The sequence below is a fragment of the Mustela nivalis genome (genome assembly GCF_964662115.1).
Source record: "Mustela nivalis genome assembly, chromosome: 1".
Classification (NCBI taxonomy): domain Eukaryota; kingdom Metazoa; phylum Chordata; class Mammalia; order Carnivora; family Mustelidae; genus Mustela; species Mustela nivalis.
Window position 1 is genome coordinate 110,348,189 of NC_139020.1, and position 23,398 is coordinate 110,371,586.

Here is a 23,398-nt window from a genome sequence, read left to right on the forward strand (position 1 = left end):
AAAAAATATTTAAACACTTTATATGGTAACAGATGGTAGGTAGATTTATTTTGGTGACCACTTCCTAATGTTGTATTATAATGCTGCATACATGAAATTAAAATAATATTGTATATCAACTCTAATTCAATAACATTTTATTAACTAGGTATTTTATTATTTTTGATGCTATTGTGATTGGGATTTTTTTTCCCAATGCTTCATCATTAGCATAAGGGGATGCCACTGATTTCTGTAAGCTGATTCTTTAATCTGCCACTTCATTGAAATCACTAATTAATTTCAACAAGTTTTTGATTGACTTTTTAGGATTTTATATACATATGATCATACCATCAGCAATTAGTGACAGTTTTACTTCTTCCTTCCTGATTTGGATGCCTTTTATTTCTTTGTCTTTTCTAATTGCTCTAGCTGGGACTTCCAGTACTATACCTAATAGAAGTAGTGAGAGTGGGTAACCTTATCTTGTTCCCAAACTCAGAGAAATCCCTTTCTATTTTTCTTCATTGAATATGATATTAGCTGTGGGTTGGTTATATATGGCCTTTACTAAGTTCAGGGATGTTCCTTCAATACCCAATATTGTTAAGGGTTTTTATCATGAAAAGATGTTGTATTTTATCACATTAGACAGTACCATTCTTAGTGAATTTGGCAGGTGTCTATCAATTATATATTAAATGATTAAAGCAAATTATAATATTCCCGGTAAGTATAATTTACTTTAGCATTAGCTGGATCTCTGTGTCCATTTTACCTTCACACAAGGGAATTCATAGTAGAACAACTTCTAGTTACACAATAGAACAACACTTTAACTATAAGGTGGGTTGTTTCTGTGACTTAACCTGGGCATCTACTTCATGTTTATCACCACAAATATTTATTTTATTCCTACTACATACAAATATATTTTAATATATCCTTGCTTAAAAACAAAGAAGATTCTTTGATCAGACTTCAAAGTGCTCTAGCTAATATTCTAATTTTTTATACCCTTTAGAACAAAATTTCTCAAAAGTGGTGTCTATTGTCAGTGGTACCAGAGAAATGATAAAAATATTGCTTTATCATATTCTCTTTAGCCAAAGTCCACCAAACAATTCTTGTCAAAGCCATTAATTATCTTTTATTGCTGTTCAGAAGGAAAGTTGAAGTCATCAACTAATGGGCCTATTATAGTTTTAAATACACTTACACTACTTCCTAGAAACTGTGAAGTCTTCTTTATTGGTCACTTTCTTCCTTGGTAGCCACTCTATTAAGCCTCCTTTGCTGATTCTCTCTTCTGCCCAACCTCTAACCTTGGAATCACCTGAGCTGTCTTCTCTTTTTTTTTTTTTTTTAAGATTTTATTTATTCATTTGACAGAGAGAAATCACAAGTAGATGGAGAGGCAGGCAGAGAGAGAGAGAGAGAGGGAAGTGGGCTCTCTGCTGAGCAGAGAGCCCAATGCGGGACTCAATCCCAGGACCCTGAAATCATGACCTGAGCCGAAGGCAGCAGCCCAACCCACTGAGCCACCCAGGCGCCCCTGTCTTCTCTTTTATACCTAGAGTCATTTCTTAGATGGTTTGATCACAATAACAAGCAATATTGATATGCTGATAACTGTCAAATTTATATCTCCAATATGAGCTGCTTCCTTAAACTTCAAATTTATATATTCAAAGGTCTACTCAGATCACTAAAGAAGTCCCCCCTTATCTGTGGGAGACATGTTTCAAGACCCCCAGTGGATGTCTGAAACTGCAGATAGTATTGCAGTTTCTATACTGCAGAATGCTATAAATACTGTTTTTTGCTAAGCATATATACTACAATAAAGTTCAGTTTATAAACTGGGCACAATGAGATTAATAACAATAACTAATAACTAATAACTAGAACAGTTATAACAATACACTGCAATAAAAGTTATGTGAATGTGGCCTCTTTCTCTCAAAATATCTTATTATACTCTAGTCGCCCTTCTTCTGGTGATGATGTAGATAATACAATGCCTACATGATGACATGAAGTGAGGTGAATGACACAGGCTCTATGACATAATACCAGGCTACTACTGACCAAAATGCTGCTGACATATCAGAGGAGGATTGTTTGCTTCTGAACCATGGCTGAGCACAGGTAACTGAAACTACAAAACGTGCATGAGGAGGCTACTATACTGTCGAGATACTGTTATGCATGGTAATGACAAGCTCAAGATGTCTGTGGTAGAAATAGGATTCTCCAAATAACTCTTGTGCTTTTTTTTTTTTTTTACATTTTCCAGGTGCTTTCCTGACCCTGTTCAGTTAAATTAAGATCATGTGCCTAATTTTAGCAGTTAAGAGTGTGTTTACCTCCATCTCTCTCCCGTTCTACCTCGGGAACACATAGAGTAGATATAGCGTTAAAGGAAAATGACCAACATATGCGAGGCTTCATGTAATCAAAACATAAATCTTAAAGTAGCTTCATTACTGAAATCGTAAGGTTAGTTTGCTAATGGAGTTTGCCTAATTTATCCCCAAATACAATTTGACAACAAATACAGTGGGAATAAAGAGAGTCCAGAAAACAAAATCTCAAAATGTTGAAAGAACTAACTTCTTCTAAGTCCCAAACACTATGAGATTTGAAAACACTCTAAGTGATAGAGCCTCTGTAAATGCAGTTGGAATAAAGAACTCAGGACAAAAATCAGACTGATAATGTAGTCTTTAAGGTATGTTCCAGATACTTTGAAGGCAACTGCTACTAAATTGGGGGTGAGAATGCAGAATAATTAAAATTGATTTTTTAAAAAGTGTGTGCATGGAGCAAGTACATGAGAAGCTTTCTAATTTTTGAAGGAACATCAATGTCAAAGAAACCATAGATCCTAAAATAAAAATATCTTCAACACGTAAAGACAAAATAATCCTTGTGCTTCCAACTTTGCAAAAGTAGGACGAGACCTGAGAAAACTGTGCCATCTGGAGAAAGGAATAATCCCCGAGTGGCACATAAAATGGGTCCAGAGATAAAAACGAAAAAGCAAAAATTTCAAACAGTGCAGCCAGTGGAAACATCACAATAGGCAAATGACTCCTCTTAGATAATACAGGCTCCAGTCAAGACACCTTTTTCCAACCCCAGGGTAGGAGACCTTTATAATATTTGCCCAGTGGGATTTCAGAATTGCTGGAGGATAGCATTCTGTGTGTCTCTTGGTTTCCTTTATGAAAGGGATTATCAGTTCTCATTATCCTGTCCTGGTTCTGCCAGTTTTTGGATTTGTCTTTTCAGCCAACAGGTCTGTGAATGAAGAAGAAGAAGCCACACTGTAGCTGATGAAGGCTGGTACGTATCTCCTCCTGGAGAGCCTGTTCACTGACTTCTGGGTTCAGTCACTGAAAGAGATCTGGGATTGTCTCTAAAGGGAAGGCATTGAGTATAGTCTATGTGGTTAAGGGGAGATCAAAGGATTGACCGCGTGTGGTACAGGCAGAGCTTTCCAAGTACTATACGTACTTCCTAAAATGTCTCAGCCTGTCTTGCCAATATTTTGGTGGCAGTCCATATGACTAATTCTAGCCAACAGACTTCAGGAGAACTGATACCTGTCACTGAACTGAGTTCTGAACTCAGGGAATTTAGAGCTGGGATGTATCCTCTATCCCTTTCCTGTGTCTTGGAAATATTAGGGGCAGTCAAGCTATAACAACCTTCTAGATGATATAGCCAGAAAATAGAAGTGGGCTGCGCAACCTGCATTGGACTTTATTATAAAATAAGCCTCTGAGATTTGGATTAAAACTGATACCACAAGATAACCTAAACTATGCTAATTGTGGGAAGGCCTAATAAATGTCTATCCCAGTGCTTCTATACCACCAAACATTCTCCTCTTCCAGCGATCTCTGACTCAATAAATAGAAATTACCCTCTTTTCCTAGTTGATTAAAAAAAAACTTTGAAATCACTTTTGATGCCTTCCTTTAAAAAAACAAACAAACATGCAATTCTACAACAAATTTTGTTGATTTTTTTGTTCAACTTATATCCAGAATCAGACCCCTTCTTACCAATTCACTACTGCCACCCTAATCCAAGCTACTACCACTTACCATCTGAATGACTAAATTTTCCTCATTAATGGTTTCTCTGCTTCTACCTTTGCCCATCTTTTGCAGTGTATACTCCACGAAGCTTCAGAGTGGCTCCGTTAAAACTTATCTTATATTTCTATTTTGCTACAAGTTTCCAATGATATTCCATATGATACTCAATAAAAGCTAAAGTCCTTAAAAATCCTGAAGTTTCTCTCCTTTACATCTTCAATTCATCTTCTACTACACTTTCCTTTGAGTCACTTAGCAGTTGGGTTATTTTTGGCATGTAATTTCACCTCTCTGAGATATAATTTCCTCATCTATAAAATAAGCATAGTAATAGTTATCCTATGGTGTTTATGATGAAAATAAAATAATAATTATAGTATTGATCAAAACCATAAAAAACAAGTTAGGCTTACTTAGTACTTACTATATACCAGGCGTTATTCTAAATGTCTTTCCTATATTTACCTATCAAATCTTCCCGACAATCTCATAAAGATAATTATTATTATAATTTGCAATTGGGGGGAAAGAAAATGAGGCACAAGATGTTTTATAATTGCTCAAGTTCAAACAGGTAGGAAATGTCCATGCTGATTTGAACCCAGGCAGTTTATCTCTAGAGCCTGTGTATTTAACCACAATATTTTGACATATTAAAGTACAAAATGTCTTGAATATGTTAAGTGTTTAAATAATACCAGTGCATCCTCTTCCCACTTACTAGCATTGTGAAATAGGTTTTTGCACAAGTTAAAGACAAATCTGGAAGGAGGGGAGAAATGTAGATAAATAAAAGGAGTCTTAGGAAGGCTCACATCACTATATGAATGGAGAAATATATACAAAGTTTTTTCAAATATAACTAATTCAGCAAGAAACAAGAATTTCCCAAGAAATGTTATGAAAAAACAAGAAGGATATAAAAGACAAATCTTTCTAAAATTAAATGTTATGATTCAAAACTTGAACCAAGTGTTAGAGCAATGAAGGTTCACCTTACTTCAATAAAGACCTTCTAAAATTTGAATTGACTTAAAACTTGATTGCTTCTATTTATGATTCTCCCAACTCCAGTCTTTAACCAGAATAACAAGGGTAGGTTACAATTTTTAGCAATAAGGGCCTATTTTACATATGACCTTACTATCCACTTCTGTAAACATGACAGAGCTCAGATATATTCACAAAGGAACATATTCATTGGCATCTTTTTAAAAAATATGAACCTCGATCTTAATAATCACCATAGGATTAAGAAATGACAAGTTACTCTTTTCCCTTTTAGTAATAATTGTGAAAGTAATCTATCAGATGCCAATTTTAGAATTTTGAAATTAAAATTTACCTTGCTTGCTTGGAGGGGAAGAAGATGGACCATCTATAGCATAGGATATCTCAACATCTTTTGCCTCCGTAAACTGCTCTTTTAGCTTTTCCAACTGTTAAAAATCAAATATAAAAATTATAAATATTTAATAAGAATGATGCTGCTTTCTATTGAAAAAGAGGAATAATTAGAAAAAGAAAGGAAAAAGCATGGAAAAAATGGAAGAAGGCAGTAAGAAAGGAGGGAAAAAAGGAATGGAAAAGGAGAAAAATAATAAAGAAAATAAACAAAAAGAATTAAATAGAAAATCCAAGGAAACTTGTAGTTAGAGACTGGTTTGGAAAGGTACATGACTCAACAGGAGATAGGAAAAAACAGGTTTATAGTGAAGGAAGTCAACTCCAGGTGTTAATTAATGGGGAGCTTATAAACACAGCCTGTGTTGCTGGACTGGATTTTATGTCACCCATAATGAGCATTCCTTTTCAAGGAGTTTCAAAGAGTTATGTAAATGTTTGAATTTCCTGAAATATTTCTCCTTTCCAGAAGGAAAGGGGAGGTATTTTGAGGCCTTAGGACTTTTACCTGGTATTCAACCCATGTTAATTTTTAGCAAGCTCTCTGATTGCCCATGCCCTGAAGACCTAACTCTACCAAAATAGAGTTCAGCCTGGCTACTGAAGGTGTCCATGTCCAGCCTGCTCAAAATGATGGAGTACAATTCTCTCTTTGCATGCATGTATGCAGACAAGTTTTGAAATCATCTAATCTGGTGATTTTCGAATTTTCTTCCCAGCCTGGAGAAATAAGGCTGCTAAGGGGCTCCCAATCAGAAGGGCTGAGAGCAGGTCAGGAAGGTGACACTTCAGGCCTGCAACCAGGTGATTTAAGCAGAAGAGCTCCACCTTCATGTGCTTCACTTACTAGCACCACATCCAATTTATTTGGGAAAAAGTATTTTCACTTTTTAAAATAATAACTATGTTATTAAAAATCACCAATCTAAGTATAGCCTCCCATTTTACAGATGAGATTTAAATCCAGAGAATTTTAATTTATCCATGTCTTATAGTTAGGTAATTGAAGAGCTGGGATGCATTTCGTCTCAAGATCTCTTCAGCTATAGTTTCATTTTGGTTTTCTTTTCTTTTCTTTTTCTTTTTTAGTTTAAGTGTAATTTGACTATTTTTTCCCTAGTGAATTACTTCACTTTTTCTCTAGCAGGAATAAAAAAATTTAACAATATAGCACTAATAATTTTTCAAAACTGTACCCCCAAAAAATGCCTTATAATTATTATTAAAATTGAAATGTAAGTATTGCACATTCTCACCTGCTTAAGTTCTTCCAATTTGCTAGCCAGTTGTCTATCTGCAAGATACATTTTTCATATGAAAAATTTCATTGCAAGTAATATTTTATTCACTTCAGGACACGCATTAGGATCTTATCTGGAAGGCAAAGTCTTTTTTCATATGATTTAAGACCACCCATCATTCCTAATATAAAACCCAAATACTTTCTCAATGTCTATAACATTGACTTGTAACCAGTTATGTAATGAGAAAATATCTGATTTCTAGTAATAAACATAAAGCTTTCTTAAAAAGACCATAGTTCTAACACGTGCTATTATTTAGAAATAAACTATTTTACTAATATGAGGAAATATTAGAAAACAATTTTAAGCAAAAAGAGCAGGACACAAGCATCTATGTAATTCAACTGATAAACACCTAAAATATGAATAATAACTCCCCCCGTTAAAATTTGAGTATAAGTTTTTCTTTTGTATAATTTCATTCATTTTTTCAAAGAGAATATCTTACTTCTAATTTTAAAACCTTGTATTTTAAAAATATTTATTAAAATATTGTTGTAGTCAGCACATTGTCCCATGAATAGACATTTTCTTTAGAAGACCAGATGTTTTCTGAGAGTATACCACATTGACATATTGTCACATTTTCTCTCAGGCTAGACTTACCAAGTTTCTGACAGTATTTGTCATTTCTTTGAGAACATTCTGATACATAAATTAGATTCTTCTGTTCTTTAAAGAAAGAAAAAATCTCAGTTGGTGTAGACTAAACTTCCCAATGGTCTCTACTTTAACCATTTCTCCATTTCTCACACTGGGAGAATTTGATTGCAAAATATGCTAACTTAACTGCTATGAGACTTCTGTTAATTTGTGAAATTTCTAATGGAAACCTATGAATGGATGTGAAGCATTTAGCTAAAAAAAAAAAAATATATATATATATATATATATATATGTGTGTGTGTATGTGTGTGTATATATATATATATATATATCTGTGTAGTGTGTGTGTGTGTGTGTATAAACTATACCAATAGGAAGTTGCATAGATATGAAAATATGAGTAAAGATTACTATGGTGTAACTACATGGTTACCGATACCACTAGGACCTTCTAATTGAAGAAAATAGGATTTTAATATTTGTTAATAATGCCATTGCTTTTACATGAATATGAAATAATAAAAACACTTAAGCCATCAGTGCAGCATAAAAGGGAGTAGTTATTATTTTATTTAATATAAATAAATATTTAGAAAGAACAGATCAGAAGACAGAATAAATTCTTTTTGTATGATTTTTTTATTTTTATTTTTTATAAACATATAATATATTTTTATCCCCAGGGGTACAGGTGTGTGAATCGCCAGGTTTACACACTTCACAGCACTCACCAAAGCACATACCCTCCCCAATGTCCATAACCCCACCCCCTTCTCCCAACCCCAGTCCCCCCAGCAGCCCTCAGTTTGTTTTGTGAGATTAAGAGTCATTTATGGTTTGTCTCCCTCCCAATCCCATCTTGTTTCATTTATTCTTCTCCTACCCCCTTAACCCTCCATGCTGCTTCTCCACTTCCTCATATCAGGGAGATCATATGATAGTTGCCTTTCTCCAATTGACTTATTTCGCTAAGCATGATACCCTCTAGTTCTAGTAGACAGAATAAATTCTTGACTCACCAATGTTGGAAGGTCTTTGGAAATCAAAATGTTTATTCAGTAGAGCCAGCAGTAGTTCCTCATGATTTGTATCTTCCTTATCTGGAAATAGTTTATTTCCTGTAATAATCACCTTAATGTAATAAAACTCCCATTTTCTATCTGTATCACTGGAAGTATTTCTAATTAAATACATTTTACTGGTAACTATCAATGCATATAGTCATCATTAAAAGGCATGTGGAGAAAGGTGTGTAATCAAAAAAAACAGGCTGTTAAAAAAAAATCAATGAATGAATTGGAGCACTCAAAGACAGACTGTGAGAGAGGGAGAAGGAAAGACAGAGAGTTTGTCTGAAAGGTGAAATCCTAAAATTTACCTGCCTTCATTCCTAGGTAGTAGAATTACAGGTAAATTTCTTATTTTTTACCTGCATTATTGAAATTTTCTACTCTTGTATTTAATATGAAAAACATAAAAGGTATGTTTTTAAAGAAAAAATCTATATATTTTTTTAATTTTAAGATTTTTATGAGCTATACACATTAAAATATGAGTCATTTTGTGTTCTGGAGATTGCATTTAAATTATCTAAGGAACCCTGTGGATGAGGTTGCATGATGTCTATTTTCTCCCTATTGACATCTTTCTATCTTTGTCAGTTTCCCTCCCATTCCATTCACTGACCAGATGCCCAACTCTTTCAGCACCTTAAAAACAGAAATATCACCCAATTTTTTGTAAATATTTTTATTTTATTAAATATTTTTAATCAGGACAATAACCTTTACTCAAGTTATAAAACATGTAGACCCAATAAGATAGCTATGAACAAATAACACAATTGAAATAATAACTAGTGTATTACAAATAAAATAAACTTTTGTGAGGTGGCCTAAAAAATCAAACCTTTATCATAGAACTTCTTTGGATCATTTTTCTCTACTTCTTATTTCCTCAGACAAGCTGACAGTGTGAGCAGAAGCTAGATTTGTAAAACTTACTAGATTTGTAAGTTTGAAGTTTAGAAGCGAGAGTATTGTGGTTTTAGCTACAGAAATGGCTCATGACTTGACTATATTATTCCATAAAACCATCTGCCTTTTCTGTGTCTAGAAAATGTTTATTGATAAACTCAAAGGACTGAGAGGCTAATGAAGGAAATCAAAAAGCCTTGGTGAGGAAGCAAATGGATGACTTGGGGCAAGTGACAGCATTGTTTCCACACTGACCAAACATAGTTCATTGGTGCTCAGCTCTTCAATTTTCTTTACATCATAAACATAGAAATTATCTGTGACATTGTGGGTTTTTTCTATTGATTAATTAAAACACTAATAAAATACCAATGGAAATTTTGCTTACTATTAATTAAATGAAGACCCTCAGAGACAGTTTAGTTTAAGACGTGGCCATGCAATACAATAATTGTTACTACAGTTGTTTATGAAAATGTTAAATAATAAACTTTAAAATGTTTCTGTTTGAAAAAGACATAGGTACATTTTATAGCCAGATGATAATGGTTACTTGTGTCAGAGAACTGTGATAAGAGCAACTGTTTCATTGCCTTAACTAGAGAAAGTATAAGACAAGAAGGAAGTAAGGAGGAAAAGTAGAGCTGAAGATTTTATATGCTTAATTCACAATCCACTTCTGCATATTTAAGTGGAACATTTTTCACAAAAGAAAATTAACCTATTTGCCTTTCTTTACCACTTTTGCTTGCGGTAACTACACTTGCATAAGTGTCCTCAAAAAGTCTTGTCACTACCTGTTAAGGCAACCACTGTTTACAGGACTCTCTGAAGAAAAAAGCTTTCTCAAAAATTTTTTAAAATAGGGGCGCCTGGGTGACTCAGTGGGTTAAAAGCCTCTGCCTTCGGCTCAGGTCATGATCCCAGGGTCCTGGGATCGAGCCCCACATTGGGCTCTCTGCTCCGTGGGGAGCCTGCTTCCTCCTTTCTCTCTCTGCCGGCCTCTCTGCCTACTTGTGATCTCTGTCAAGTAAATAAATAAAATCTTTAAAAAAAAATTTTTTAAGGGGGTGGGATTATGGACATTGGGGAGGGTATGTGCTTTGGTGAGTGCTGTGAAGTGTGTGTAAACCTGGTGATTCACAGACCTGTACCCCTGGGGATAAAAATATATGTTTATAAAAAATAAAAAATATAAAAAAAAAAATAAAAATTTTTTTAATATTTTTTATTCTTAAAGTTAAGAAAGTATTGTCTAAGATATATAATAGGAAATGAACCTTTTTTATTCTTGTTTTCTGTAACCATCCCTCAGAATAAGATACTGCTTAAAATATAACAACTAATGAGGAGTTGTACTGGTCACACAAGCATGCCCAAGATGACCTTGAGAAAAACATGTACTAGCAGCAGGCCTCTGGTGGAGGGGATGATAAATGTCCTTGAAGACGAGCAGCTGGGGATGCCTGGCTCACCCAGAGTGGGACATCGCCTGCTTCATGGAAGCGGGGCAGCTGGGAATGCCAGGCCCACTCAGGGTGGAATGGCTGCCTGCTTCCCTGTTTCCTGGTCTCCCCTGCCTCAGAGAAAGCCTGCTGTTAAGGCAGTCCCTTTAAGTGCACTTGCTCAACTACAATTCCCTGCTGCTGGACCCCACACACCTTACTCCTCTTCTTGTCTACCTCATTTACCTCTAAGACTTGGAACCAACTTGTGACTCACATTCCTTCTTGTTTACCTACTAGACGTATGGCTATTGTATAGCCTTATTTTCTTCTCCTTTGTTGCTATCTTGTATCTAATAAATACAGGACTGAGAAGTTGTTCCCGTGACAGTCCTTTCAGCTGTGGTCCTCTGCTCCCCTCTCTCTTACTGCTGACTTTTTTTTTTTTTTTTTTATAAACATATATTTTTATCCCCAGGGGTACAGGTCTGTGAATCACCAGGTTTACACACTTCACAGCACTCACCTTTTTGTGCCTCATTATTCTCCCGTTCACTGTTAGGAAATCAGCAGTTTTCATTTTTAGTTTTAAAACAGCTACAGTTTTAAAAGAAAAAAAAAACACATATTTTGACTATGTTTCTGTCTTTGAACTACAGTTATTTTAAAAAAAAATGAATTATAAAGGTTAATATTGATAAAGAAAATGTTTGAATAAAAACTCCCTGAGTGTAGATGCACCCTTAGCACAAAGGATGGCAAAGTTACCCAGACGTGACTGAGTAAATGCTTTTACAAATACACAGATCATATTGATTCATTACTACTTAAGATAGACTTAAAAGATTTTGTTGTCTCCTTGCTTTTTGTTCAAATTTGAAGCATTTTAGTGGAGACAGATGAGAAATTTTTACCAGAAAGAAACCTGAAACCCCCCCATAATGATAATACCAAAAATTCATAAATTTTCCATAGTCTTCTGGGTCATGGTAGTCACTCTTCCATCCTTTGTGGTAGGTAGTTTGCTCATTGTCAGGTTTACCCATGGAGCCAGGCTTTTCTGTAACCCCCACCAAATTAAAGCTGGCAGACCGTGACATTTGTCTTGAATATTGTCTAACACAGAGCAAGAGATGGTTAATCCCAACTTTGCTCTCTGTCAGTGGACAAATGCTTATTTGAAAAATGTGTCAAAAAACCACAATAAGTCAAATGCTGCTTTGACAAATGTGGGCATGGAGAGAGGCATACTCTAATCACATACAATTTAGTTCAGAAAATAACCTTACTAGTAATTTCATCTTTTCCATTTACATACAAGGCAACAGATCCAAGGGAGTCCCAGAGAGAAACCTTTCCAATGCGCTGCCAGTGATAAAAGGACATCAATGTGTGGTATTCTGGGGTCAGAGATGTTATGCAATTTTAATCTAGAAAAATGCTTTAGAGTTGGATTCTGCTGTATCCCAGGTGCATATGAAATCAGAAGGTACATTTACCACTAACATCCTAATTTTGCAAAGTCCTCACGAATGGTCTCATTTTTCCACACATGTTTGTGCTATGATAAGAACATTGAAAATTTCATTATTTCACAGGAAGAGCAATAGAGGCCTACCAAGTGTAATGATTTTGACCTGCCAAAGACAAACTGTGAGCCATGGAGAAAATCTAGTCTTTTTGATTCCCAGGTTTCTGTTTATGTCTCTGGGACAATTTTTTTTTCAATGGAAAAATCCCTATAAATAAATAACAAGGATTTATGCAATTTTAGTTTCTTTACCAAAAGAACTGCTTTTTCATTGACTTTTAAAACTGCATTTGAAGCAACATGGTCTAATACAATTGAATTCCTTCTGAAAGGGAGAGAAACTTGAGCCCCCTTCTCAGTCCAATATTATATAAACCAAATGTATAATGTTCTGATTTGGCTGCACACCCAGTAGGACAAAAGGCTCTTTCCAGCCCATCAAGAAGGTCAGTTAGATGACAGTAGCCTCAAAATCCCAAGCTGGAAGGGAAAATAGAGAGGACTATTTTAAGTTACTATTTTTCAAACATAAAGAATTATGCAAAAGTTTCAATGAGGTTGTTTGCCTAATGAATCAACATTAAATTTAGCTCTACTGATTCTCAGATGAAGAGTTATTTCCACTACAAAATGCATTGAAAATTTTAAAGATCAGTATAAGTTACAATACTACAAAAGCAGGAACTTATTTTCTCCAACTTTACATGGTAAATATTTGTAGATGTCATAGATTACATTATTTCATTTAACATAAGTACCCTAAATATGTTAGAAATCTGATAAATACAGTCAATGCATAATGTAGGTGTTAGCATCATCCTCCTGAAAATACTGTGTAGATTTCCCCGTGCATTATTACTTCCAAATCTCTGCAAACACAAATTTCCACCTTAATGAGTTCTTCTCTGAGCCGTTCTTCTTTCACAAGTAACTTATTTATAGTCTTATTGGGTAAAACTATTATTTTTCTTTCCCCAAATGTATTTTTAAAATATGCACATGTTAGTTAATTGATTGTGTTAATATTTATACATTCACTACCTTTGGTCATAGAGTAGATGTAAGAAAAAGGTGCCCCATGATTAGAAAAAAAAATAATACAATGTAATCAAAATAAATTTAGTACGGTGGTGGTTACAATTAATTTACTTGAGCAGAACAACACCACAGATTACATTTAATTTAAAACAGTAGCTTTTGAAGGGATGGTTAATGATTACATCATAGTAATGCCTTACAGCATTATTTTAATAATGTCAGAAAAATTAAGACAATGCAAACAGGAAGATAGGGATTATTTACCCATCTATAGGATTTTAGATTCATCTGTACATACCTTGGGTAAGATATGGCTGTCCATGCACCAATTCCAAAAAAATCATTACAGTTAACAAAGTTAGGAGTCCAAAGCAAAGAGTGGTTGAAAGGACCTTGTTCATGTTAAAAATCTTCTTCTGTGCTAGCAGAGAAACTGGACTATCCAAGTCAAGATAAATACTTCAGTGGCTCTGGAATGCTGCAGAGATCACTTTTAAAAGATGCCAAATGTGCTTCAACTACAAATGATGTGGACAAAGACAAAAACTTATAAAATGTAATGAATTCTGTCAACATGATTCACTACTTGGAGAAGTGACAGGTTTGCTACTCAGTCAATTACAGGAAGAACCCAATCAATACATCTCATACCTGCCCATTTCACTAAAAGCACGCATTCCTATGCATGTTCATGCACTCAGACCCATGCACAAGCACAGAGCAAAAACTGGCAATGTAGAACTTGTTGGTTACATTTTCGTAACAGTGAAATGGGAGCAATGCCTTTCATTTGACTAATTTAGAATCCCACCGCTTCATTTTTAACCAACCAGATAGATTAGAGTTGGGAAGAGCTCAATCTGTAAATGAATCATAATGGGAACATTAATGTCTTACAACATTGAAGAAGGATGGTTTCATTTTGCTGCAACCAGCACTTCTAGAGATTAAAGCTAAATCTAATTAATTCAAAGTTGGCAAATGTCCCGTCAATTACACTCTTTAATACTTGCTTTAATTGTAACTGCTTTCTTTTTAAGTCAAAGTCTTTCAGTAGATCCACAATTCCAATTTTATGGCTCTGAAGATGTGCTAATGACCTCTGGCCTTGGCATTTACTTCTCTGTCAGAAGAACATTCCATGCATTAGCTCTAAAACTGACTCAGTTCCCCATGCATAAAGGGCAGCACATGATAATGTGAAAGAAATGCGATTATCCAACTTTTCACGAACCCATTGCTTTAATAAATTCCCTGAATAAAGTCTCAACTACTTGGTTTGGTATTCAGGCTTGTTTTTCCTCCACAGGCTCATTGTCACTGCATGTTCTTCTGCACCAATCACAATAGGCTTTCAATTCCTGGACATGCCTTGCACTTCCTCACTTCAGAGTGTCCCTGACACATTCCCCAGTAATGTTTTTAGACTTTATATTTGGATATCAAGCTAAGTGAATGGAAAGAATAATTGCACCTCCTTAAGTGTGTTTTCTCCTGAGACTAAAAATTCAAGAACAGTGTCTTTGCAAGTTGATCCTTAAAGTTCATCCTACCACAGTATTTCAAAACCTTCCATCATTCAAACATACCTCGAAAGCATAATTACTTATTTAATAAGTTATTTGTATTAGGTTTTTAAACTCTACTATTTTTATAGTATGTCAATATGGAAAATGGCAAATGAGTATTACTTAGTAGACAAACAATATACAACCATGATGAAAAATAGTATAATTGCAAATAATTAGTAAAGAAAAAAGTAAAAACAAAGTATAAAATTCACTGATAATAAATCTGATCAATTGTATATAAAATATGTGGATAATAAATCTAATAATCCAAAATGAAGGCATGGCAAAAAATAACAAATAAAATGCAAGTTAAATATGAGTCAATATTAAAAACATGTTCAGATCATGGCTCCCTAACTTAAAAAAAAAAGTTTTTAAATATAAAAAAAGATTGTTTGGATTTTTTAAAAATTTGATGTTAAATAGCAGCACAAGGAACCCAATTCCCATAGGGTTTGCTTCTTAAAAGAGGCAACTTAATTTAACTGCCTTCTGTGATAAGGTTGGGTACTGATGACTCATTTCCTTTTTTTTTTTTTAAGTGACTGAAAGAGAACTTTTTATTACTTTTCTGTAAAGAAAATTCAACAGCATCCACTCAGGCCAGTTTGGTAGGTAGTTCTTTAGCCTTTGTCTTCTCCAACTTGGCAATGTGAGCCACAGACTTTGGACACAGGACATTGCCCCTCTCTCCCCCCACCACCGTGATGGTGGATCTCATCATATCTGTCATTGTACTTGGTCCTGGTGGCTTCTACCAGCTTAGCCAGAGCTCCCCTGTCTTCTGAATTAACCTGTGAGAAGGCAACAGTGGTGCAGGTCTTCCCATGAACCAGATGCCCCAGCCTAGCCTTCCCCTTGGTAATGCGTAGGGAAGCCCGCAGCTTAGGACACAGTGCAGGCAGGAAGACAACCAGTTCAATGGGATCCACATCATGTGTAATCACTACCAGCTGAGACTTCTTGTTTCCCACCAAGGTGGTGACAAGATTAACTACAGCTTGAAGGACAGGAGGCCTTTTAGTGGGGATATCCCCTTTGCCAGCAGCTTTCTTCTCAGCCCAGAACCACAATCTCTGCTTCTTCTTTTGCTTTGTCTCTGGTCTGTATATGTGGGCCAGTTTAGGCAGCTGAGTAGCTGTTTGGTGATCCAAGGCCTGGGTGAACTGGTTAATCATGAGAGGCACTTTTAGACATTTATAGAAAATAACCCTTTGCTGTTGCAGCCGGATGTAGTAGGACTATTTGTCAAATGAGGTCTCTTTTGGGCAGGATGTTCTGTCTGATGCTAAAATTCTTGGGCCTTATCTCAGACAAGGGATTGACCATCTTCTTGGTCTCCTGCTTCTTTACAATAGCAGGGGCTTGAGCCAGCTTCTTCCTCTTCGCCTTCTGTCCTTTCAGCATCTCAGATGGCTGGAAGAGAGAGCTCTGATGATTCATTTCTAAACAAAATCTTATGTATGACTTTTGCTCCCCAAACATTTGCATCAGGAAATCTCATGTAACCTCCTGAATCTCCTGTCATATTTTATCTGATATTGAGGAAGTGATGAAAAATAACTTCCTTATCTGTGACCATTCTATCCACTTTGGGAAAAAAGCCTACAGAGATCCTTAACTAAATCATTCTCTCTTAATAATCAAAATACTTTACTAAACTCTGGTAAGTATATAATCTAATTTGTTGTTTAAATGAAAACATATTTTCAAGATTGATTGTATTAAACAGATAAATGAAATTAGAATATTTGTTTCTGGAGTCATTAGTATACACAGTAATAGTACATAGCAAGGTTATTGTTGCCACTAATTGAGCAATCATCTAAGCCAGGCTCTGTTCTAAACATTTCACATATATTATTTTTTTAATTCTTACAGTAGTGCCTCAAAAATTATAAAGTTGTTTTGATTTTTCACCTTTTACAGCAAAGGAAGAAAGTAATGGAGCCAAAAGGAAACCTAGATCTACCTCAGAGTCATACTCTTATCCACGTTGTCTCTTGTCCACAACTGAGAAAACCTAGAAATGGAAAGTGATTGGTCATTCCAATCAGAGAGATCCCAAATTTTAAAGGAAATTTACAACATTTTGCTTCAAATTTTCTTTTTTTTTCTTTTTTTAAATTTATTTATTTTCAGCATAACAATATTCATTATTTTTCACCACAACCAGTGCTCCATGTAATCCGTGCCCTCTATAATACCCACCACCTGGTACCCCAACCTCCCACCCCCCCACCCCTTGAAAACCCTCAGATTGTTTTTCAGAGTCCATAATCTCTCATGGTTCACCTCCCCTTGCAATTTCCCACAACTCCCTTCTCCTCTCTAACTCCCCATGTCCTCCATGCTATTGGTTATGCTCCACGAATAATTTGCTTCAAATTTTCAAAAGCAATTTTCTTGATCACTTAGTCTGTATCTCAGTCATTACTTCTAAATAACATTTCTATTTTGTCAATAAAGACACTGTCATTATATTACAATGTATAGATAACTCTAAGATTCATTTACATCTTAACTATTCTCATAATGAGTGACAGGAAAAGCACAGATAATCAGAGTCCATATGGTGACTCAAATACATTTGAATAATTACTTTCTGACTCTATTAAACAGTTGGGCTTTTTTTCCAGTGAGTAAAAAAATTAAACAATTTTATTTTGACCCTCCTCTGACCCCATTATTTCTTGGTAGAATTCCTAACATACAGTTAAATGAGTGAAAGAAAAGAGCAGACAGAAGAAAGAAGGCAAAAGTAGAGGCTGTGATAAGTGTGTGCATTGATTTTTTTTTTATTTTAAAGAGTTCAGAAAGACTTTATTTGTCAAAATAAAGTAGAGATGTCTATTCCAATAGCTTTATAACTTTTTAAATTGGATTATTATTTTTTTGTTATTAGTTGTAAGAGCTCCTTATATTCTGGATGCCAGTCCCTTATTAACTATAAAATTTGCAAATATATTTCCACATTCTATAGGCTGTCTTTTCCCTTTCTTGATATGGCCTTTGAAGCACGGTTTTTATTTGGATAAACTGCAATTTATTTATTTATTTTTCTTTGTGTGTGTGTATTTTTAGTATATCTAAAAATCATTACCTAATTCAAAGTCATGAAGACTCAGGACTGCATTTTCTTTTAGAGTTTTATGCTTTTAGCTTTAAAATGTAGGACTTTGACACATTTTGCACTAAATTTAATATATGGTGTGCCACATGGGTCCTACTTTATTCTTTTAAATGTGGGTATCTAATTGTCCCATCACCTTTCGTTGATATGTGGTTTTATTTCTGGACTCTCAATTTCTTTCCATTGATCAGTCTGTCTATCCTTATGTCACCACCATGCTACCTTTTTAAAAAAATATATTTTATTTTTAAGTAATCTCTATACCCAACTTGGGACTTGAACTTACAACCCTGAGATCAAGAGTTGTATGTTCTACTAACTAAGCTAGCTAGGTGCCCCTACCATATTATCTTGATTAATGTAGCTCTGTAGTAAGCCTTGAAATCAGGACATGTGAGACTTCCAACTTTGTCCTTTTTTCTGGATCTCTTTCATTTTCATATTAATTTTAGAATGAGCTTATCAATTTCTATACAAAGGGCAACTGGGATTTTGATAGGGATTACATTAAATTTTAGATCAATTTGGGAAATATTACAACCTTAAAAATATTAACTCTTCCAATCCATGAACATAGTCCTTCTGTTTATGTGTTTAATTTCTTTCAAAACTGTTTTATAGTTTTTAGTAAACAAGTAATATTGCCAACCCATGGAATTTGTTTATTTATTATTTGCTATAGAAATAAAACACTGAGATATTTTGTCACTTCTTTACTAAGGACCATGAGAAATAAAGACATCTCTGGCAGAATCCAGGGAAGAGTAATAATCCTAATAACATATACGCATAATATTGAACACCAGTAAGAGTTAACATACAGAAAGGGCTTTACACCAGTAGATGGGCAAGGCAAGAGAAATTTCCAGGCATAGACATACTATAATATAGGAGTTTAGTCTGTTTTCACGTAGCACTTTTGATAATAGTTGAAAGCATAGAAGGTTTCTTAGTAAAAGTGAATAGAGGTTTCGATTCTGGTCAGAATGGAGGCTTAAAAATCAAGGTTTAAATATAAGGTTCTTCCCTTGCAACACATGATACAAAACAGAACATCTTTTAAAAATGTAACTGAAGTGAAAAAAACCACAGTCTATGGGAACAGAAAGAGAGGAAAATATAGATTGCTCTAGACAGTATAGACATTTTAACACTGTTTATTCTTCTGATCCATGAGCATGGAATGGTCTTCCATCTTTATGGGTCTTCTTCAGTTTCTTTCATGAGTGTTCTGTAGTTCCTAGAGTACAGATCCTTTACCTCTTTGGTTAGGTTTATTCCCAGGTATCTTATGGTTCTTGGTGCTATAGTAAACAGAATTGATTCTCTAATTTCTCTTTCTATATTTTCATTGTTAGTGTATAAGAAAGCAACTGATTTCTGTGCACTGGTTTTGTATCCTGCCACATTACTAAATTACTGTATGAGCTCTAGTAGTTTGGGGTGGAGTCTTTTGGGTTTTCCATTTTAAGTATCATGTCTTCTGTGAAGAGAGAGGGTTTGATTTCTTCCTTGCCAATTGGAATACGTTTTGCTTCTTTTTGTTGTCTGATTGCTATTACTAGGACTTCTAGTACTGTGTTGAACAACAGTGGTGAGAGTGGGCATCCTTGTCATGTTCCTGATCTCAAAGGGAAGGCTGTCAACTTTTCCACATTGAGGGTGATATTCGCTGTGGGTTTTTCATAAACAGATTTTATGAAGTTGAGGAATGTTCCCTCTACCCCTATACTTTGAATAGTTTTAATCAGGAATGGATGCTATCTATACTTTCAATGCCATCCTGATCAAAATTCCACCAGTATTTTTCAAAGAGCTAGAATAAACAATCCTAAAACTTGTATGGAACCAGAAGAGATGCAGAATTTCTAAGGAAATGATGAAAAAGCAAAACAAAACTGGGGGCATCATGTTGCCTGATTTCAAGCTTTACTACAAAGCTGTAATCACCAAGACTGCATGGTACTGGCACAAAAACAGATACAGACACCAGTGGAACAGAGTAGAAAGCCCAGATATAGACCCTCAACTCTGTGGTCAAATAATCTTCGCCAAAGCAGGAATAAATATACAGTGGAAAAAAGACAGTCTCTCCAATAAATGATGCTGGAAAAATTAGGCAGCTATGTGTAGAAGAATGAGACTCAACCATTCTCTTATACCATACACAAAGAGAAACTTGAAATGAATAAAAGACTCAATGTGAGGCAGGCATCTATCAAAATCCTCGAGGAGAACATAAGCAGTAACCTCTTCGACATCAGTCATAGCAATTTCTTTCAAGTTACATCTCCAAAGGCAAAGGAAACAAAAGCAAAAACGAACTTTTGGGACTTCATCAAGACCAAAAGCTTCTGTACAGCAAAGGAAATGGTCAACAAAACAAAGAGGCAACCCACAGAATGGGAGAAGATATTCGCAAATGACACTACAGATGAAGGGCTGATACCTAAGATCTATAAAGAACTCCTCAAACTCAACACACAGGAAACAGAAAATCACGTCAAAAAAAATGGGCAGAAGACATGAACAGACACTTCTCCAAAAAAGACATACAAATGGCTAACAGACACATGCAAAAATGTTCATCATCATTAGCCACCAGGGAGATTCAAATCAAGAGATACCACCTTACACCAGTTTGAATGACCCAAATTAACAAGACAGTAAACAACAAGTGTTGGAGAGGTTGTGGAGAAAAGGAAACCCTCTTACACTATTGATGGGAATGCAACTCGGTGCAGCAACTTTGGAAAACAGTGTAGAGATTCCTTAAGAAATTAAAAATAGAGCTACCCTATGACCCTGCAATTGTACTACTGGGTATTTACCCCAAAGATACAGATGTAGTGAAAAGAAGGGCCACCTGTACCCCAATGTTCATAGTAGCAGTGGCCACACTCGCCAAACTCTGGAAAGAGCCAAGATGCCCTTCAGTGGACGAATGGATAAAGAAGATATGGTCCATTTATGCAATGGAGTATTATGCCTCCATCAGAAAGGATGAATACCTAACTATTGTATCAACATGGATGGGACTGGAGGAGATTATGGTGATGAAATAAGTCAAACAGGAGAGTCAATTATCATATGGTCTCTTATTTGTGGAGCATAAGAAATCACACAGAGGACATTGGGAGATGAAGAGGAGAAGTGAGTTGGAGAAAATTGGAGGGGGAGGCAAATGAGAGAGTGTGGACTCTGAGAAACAAACTGAGGGTTTTGGAGGGGAGGAGGGGGTAGAGTGAGGATGGTGGTGAGTATTATGGAGGACACATATTGCATGGAGCACTGGGTATGGTGCATAAACAATGAATTCTGGAACACTGAAAAGAAATAAAATAAAATAACATAAAATAAAATAAAATGAAAAGAAAAAAAAAGAGAGAGAGAGAGAGGAAAAACTAGATTAAAAATCCAGGATCTAAAAAAAAAAAAAAAAAAGATTCTCTAAGCCTACAGATGTTAAGCAGCAAGAAACAAGACTCTCAGAATTGCATTCAAAGGAAGAAACTGTCAAGAAAAGGACTTAGGTCTCAGTTTAATGGATAGATTCGCTGGCCATCAGCAAATGGCTCTAAACTCACCCTCTTCCTTCAGCTACCATGGTGATAATAGTTGTAAAGATTATCTATCTTCACATCAGGAATCAGAACTTCTGTTTGCCACTATCATTTAAACAAAGGTATTTCTCTAATCTTAAGTAAACTTCACTAGACTACTTATAGTGTCTTCTAACCACTGTCACTGCTTTCTCTATCCATCAGGGCCAAACTTCCAGAAATAATTTCCTTCCTCTAGTTCTTTCCCACATATTTTCTTCAAACCATTTCAATTTTGGTTTTACCATTCTGTTCCCAGCTCTACAAAACAAAACAGCCCTCTCCAAAAATCTCATTGCTGCCAAACTCAATGAACCCTTTCTGGTTCTCCTCTCCTGGCTCTCTTTTTCAGAGTCTTCTTGGTTCACCATAGCCTTCTCATTGAAAAACTTCCTGGTTTCCTCCTAGTTTGCTAGCTATTTCTTTTCAGTTTCTTTTAACATTTCCTCCTCCTCTGACCTTTGAAAAATGAAATTTGTCAGAGTTTTGTTCTAGATTCTCTTTTCTTATCATGCTTCAATCTCTTCCAGGAAATGCATAACTTTAATCACTACCTACATGCCAGTGACTCCGAAATGTTTTCCTCTCTCCTTACCCCTTTTTTGAATACCATTTTTTACGGGGTTCTCAACCACATCCAAAAGTGAAAAATGAACCCTTCATTTTCACTCTAATGTTTCACTTATCTTCAAAGTTTACTACCTGAGTGAGCAGCACGGCCACTTATTCTTCCTCTCCCTTACTCCCCAAACTTTTCTACCCAACTGCAAAGTTCTGACATTAAACCTCTTAGGTATTTTTCAGTCTTTCCATGTCTATCTTTTTGGCACCTTCCTAGACTAGGAAGCCAATGTCTCACACCTACACTACTGACTTACCATTATTACCAAATTTCCTTATACCCACCATTGCTCCTCTTTAATCTATTCCCACAAAGCTCATAGAGTACTCTTCTGGAAATGCAAATATCAATCTGTAATATTCCTACTTAAAACCCTTCAACTTCTTTTTGTTACACTTGAGATAAAGATCAAATGTATTAACACGGTCTATAAGGTCCTGCATTATCTGCCCCTACCCACATCTTCAATTTGTCCAGATCCATCTTTCCCTTACCACAGTTCAGCCACAATATTCTTTAATTCTTCAAAAATGTCAAGCTACTTTCTCCCACAAAGACTGGAATTCCCTCTCCCTACTTACACACACACATACACACACACACACACATTCCATTTTAAGTCTCAATTAAAATTCTTCAGCAAAACCTCTGGTTTTTCCAGACTAGGTTAGTCTGCCTGTCATAGCTCTCACTGTGCTATACATTTCCTGATTGGCCCATGTCTCAACTCTGAAAAATTACTATGTTGCTTTTTTGTGCATTATCTGTCTTTATTGCACTATCAGATTCAATATGTTATGGTTTCTGTTTGCCATGTTTATAACCACATTGTCAGCAACCACAAGAGGACCTGGTACATAATAAACCCTAGCAAAATATCTAATGATTAACAAAATGAATAAAAAAGTAGAGTAAGAGTCCATTTGTGGGGCGCCTGGGTGGCTCAGTGGGCTAAGCCGCTGCCTTCGGCTCAGGGCATGATCTCAGAGTCCTGGGATCGAGTCCCGCATCAGGCTTTCTGCTCAGCGGAGAGCCTGCTTCCCTCTCTCTCTCTCTTCCTGCCTCTCCATCT

The 23,398-nt window shown here is 35.5% G+C and overlaps 1 protein-coding gene and 1 pseudogene across 2 annotated transcripts; both read right to left on the reverse strand.

Annotated features, from left to right (window-relative positions):
- Nucleotides 1–3,235: 3,235 nt before the first annotated feature.
- Nucleotides 3,236–13,799, reverse strand: UTS2B (urotensin 2B; the record flags this gene model as incomplete). The annotated part of the gene is made up of 5 exons (XM_082722124.1): nucleotides 3,236–3,288; nucleotides 5,440–5,533; nucleotides 6,755–6,792; nucleotides 8,428–8,526; nucleotides 13,697–13,799. 5 exons carry the CDS (start codon nucleotides 13,797–13,799, stop codon nucleotides 3,236–3,238), a joined length of 387 nt encoding a protein of 128 aa, XP_082578250.1.
- Nucleotides 13,800–15,567: 1,768 nt separating this feature from the next.
- On the reverse strand, nucleotides 15,568–16,379 carry LOC309860317 (large ribosomal subunit protein eL8 pseudogene; annotated as a pseudogene). Its single transcript has one exon. The product of its transcript is annotated as a large ribosomal subunit protein eL8 pseudogene (transcript).
- Nucleotides 16,380–23,398: the final 7,019 nt, after the last annotated feature.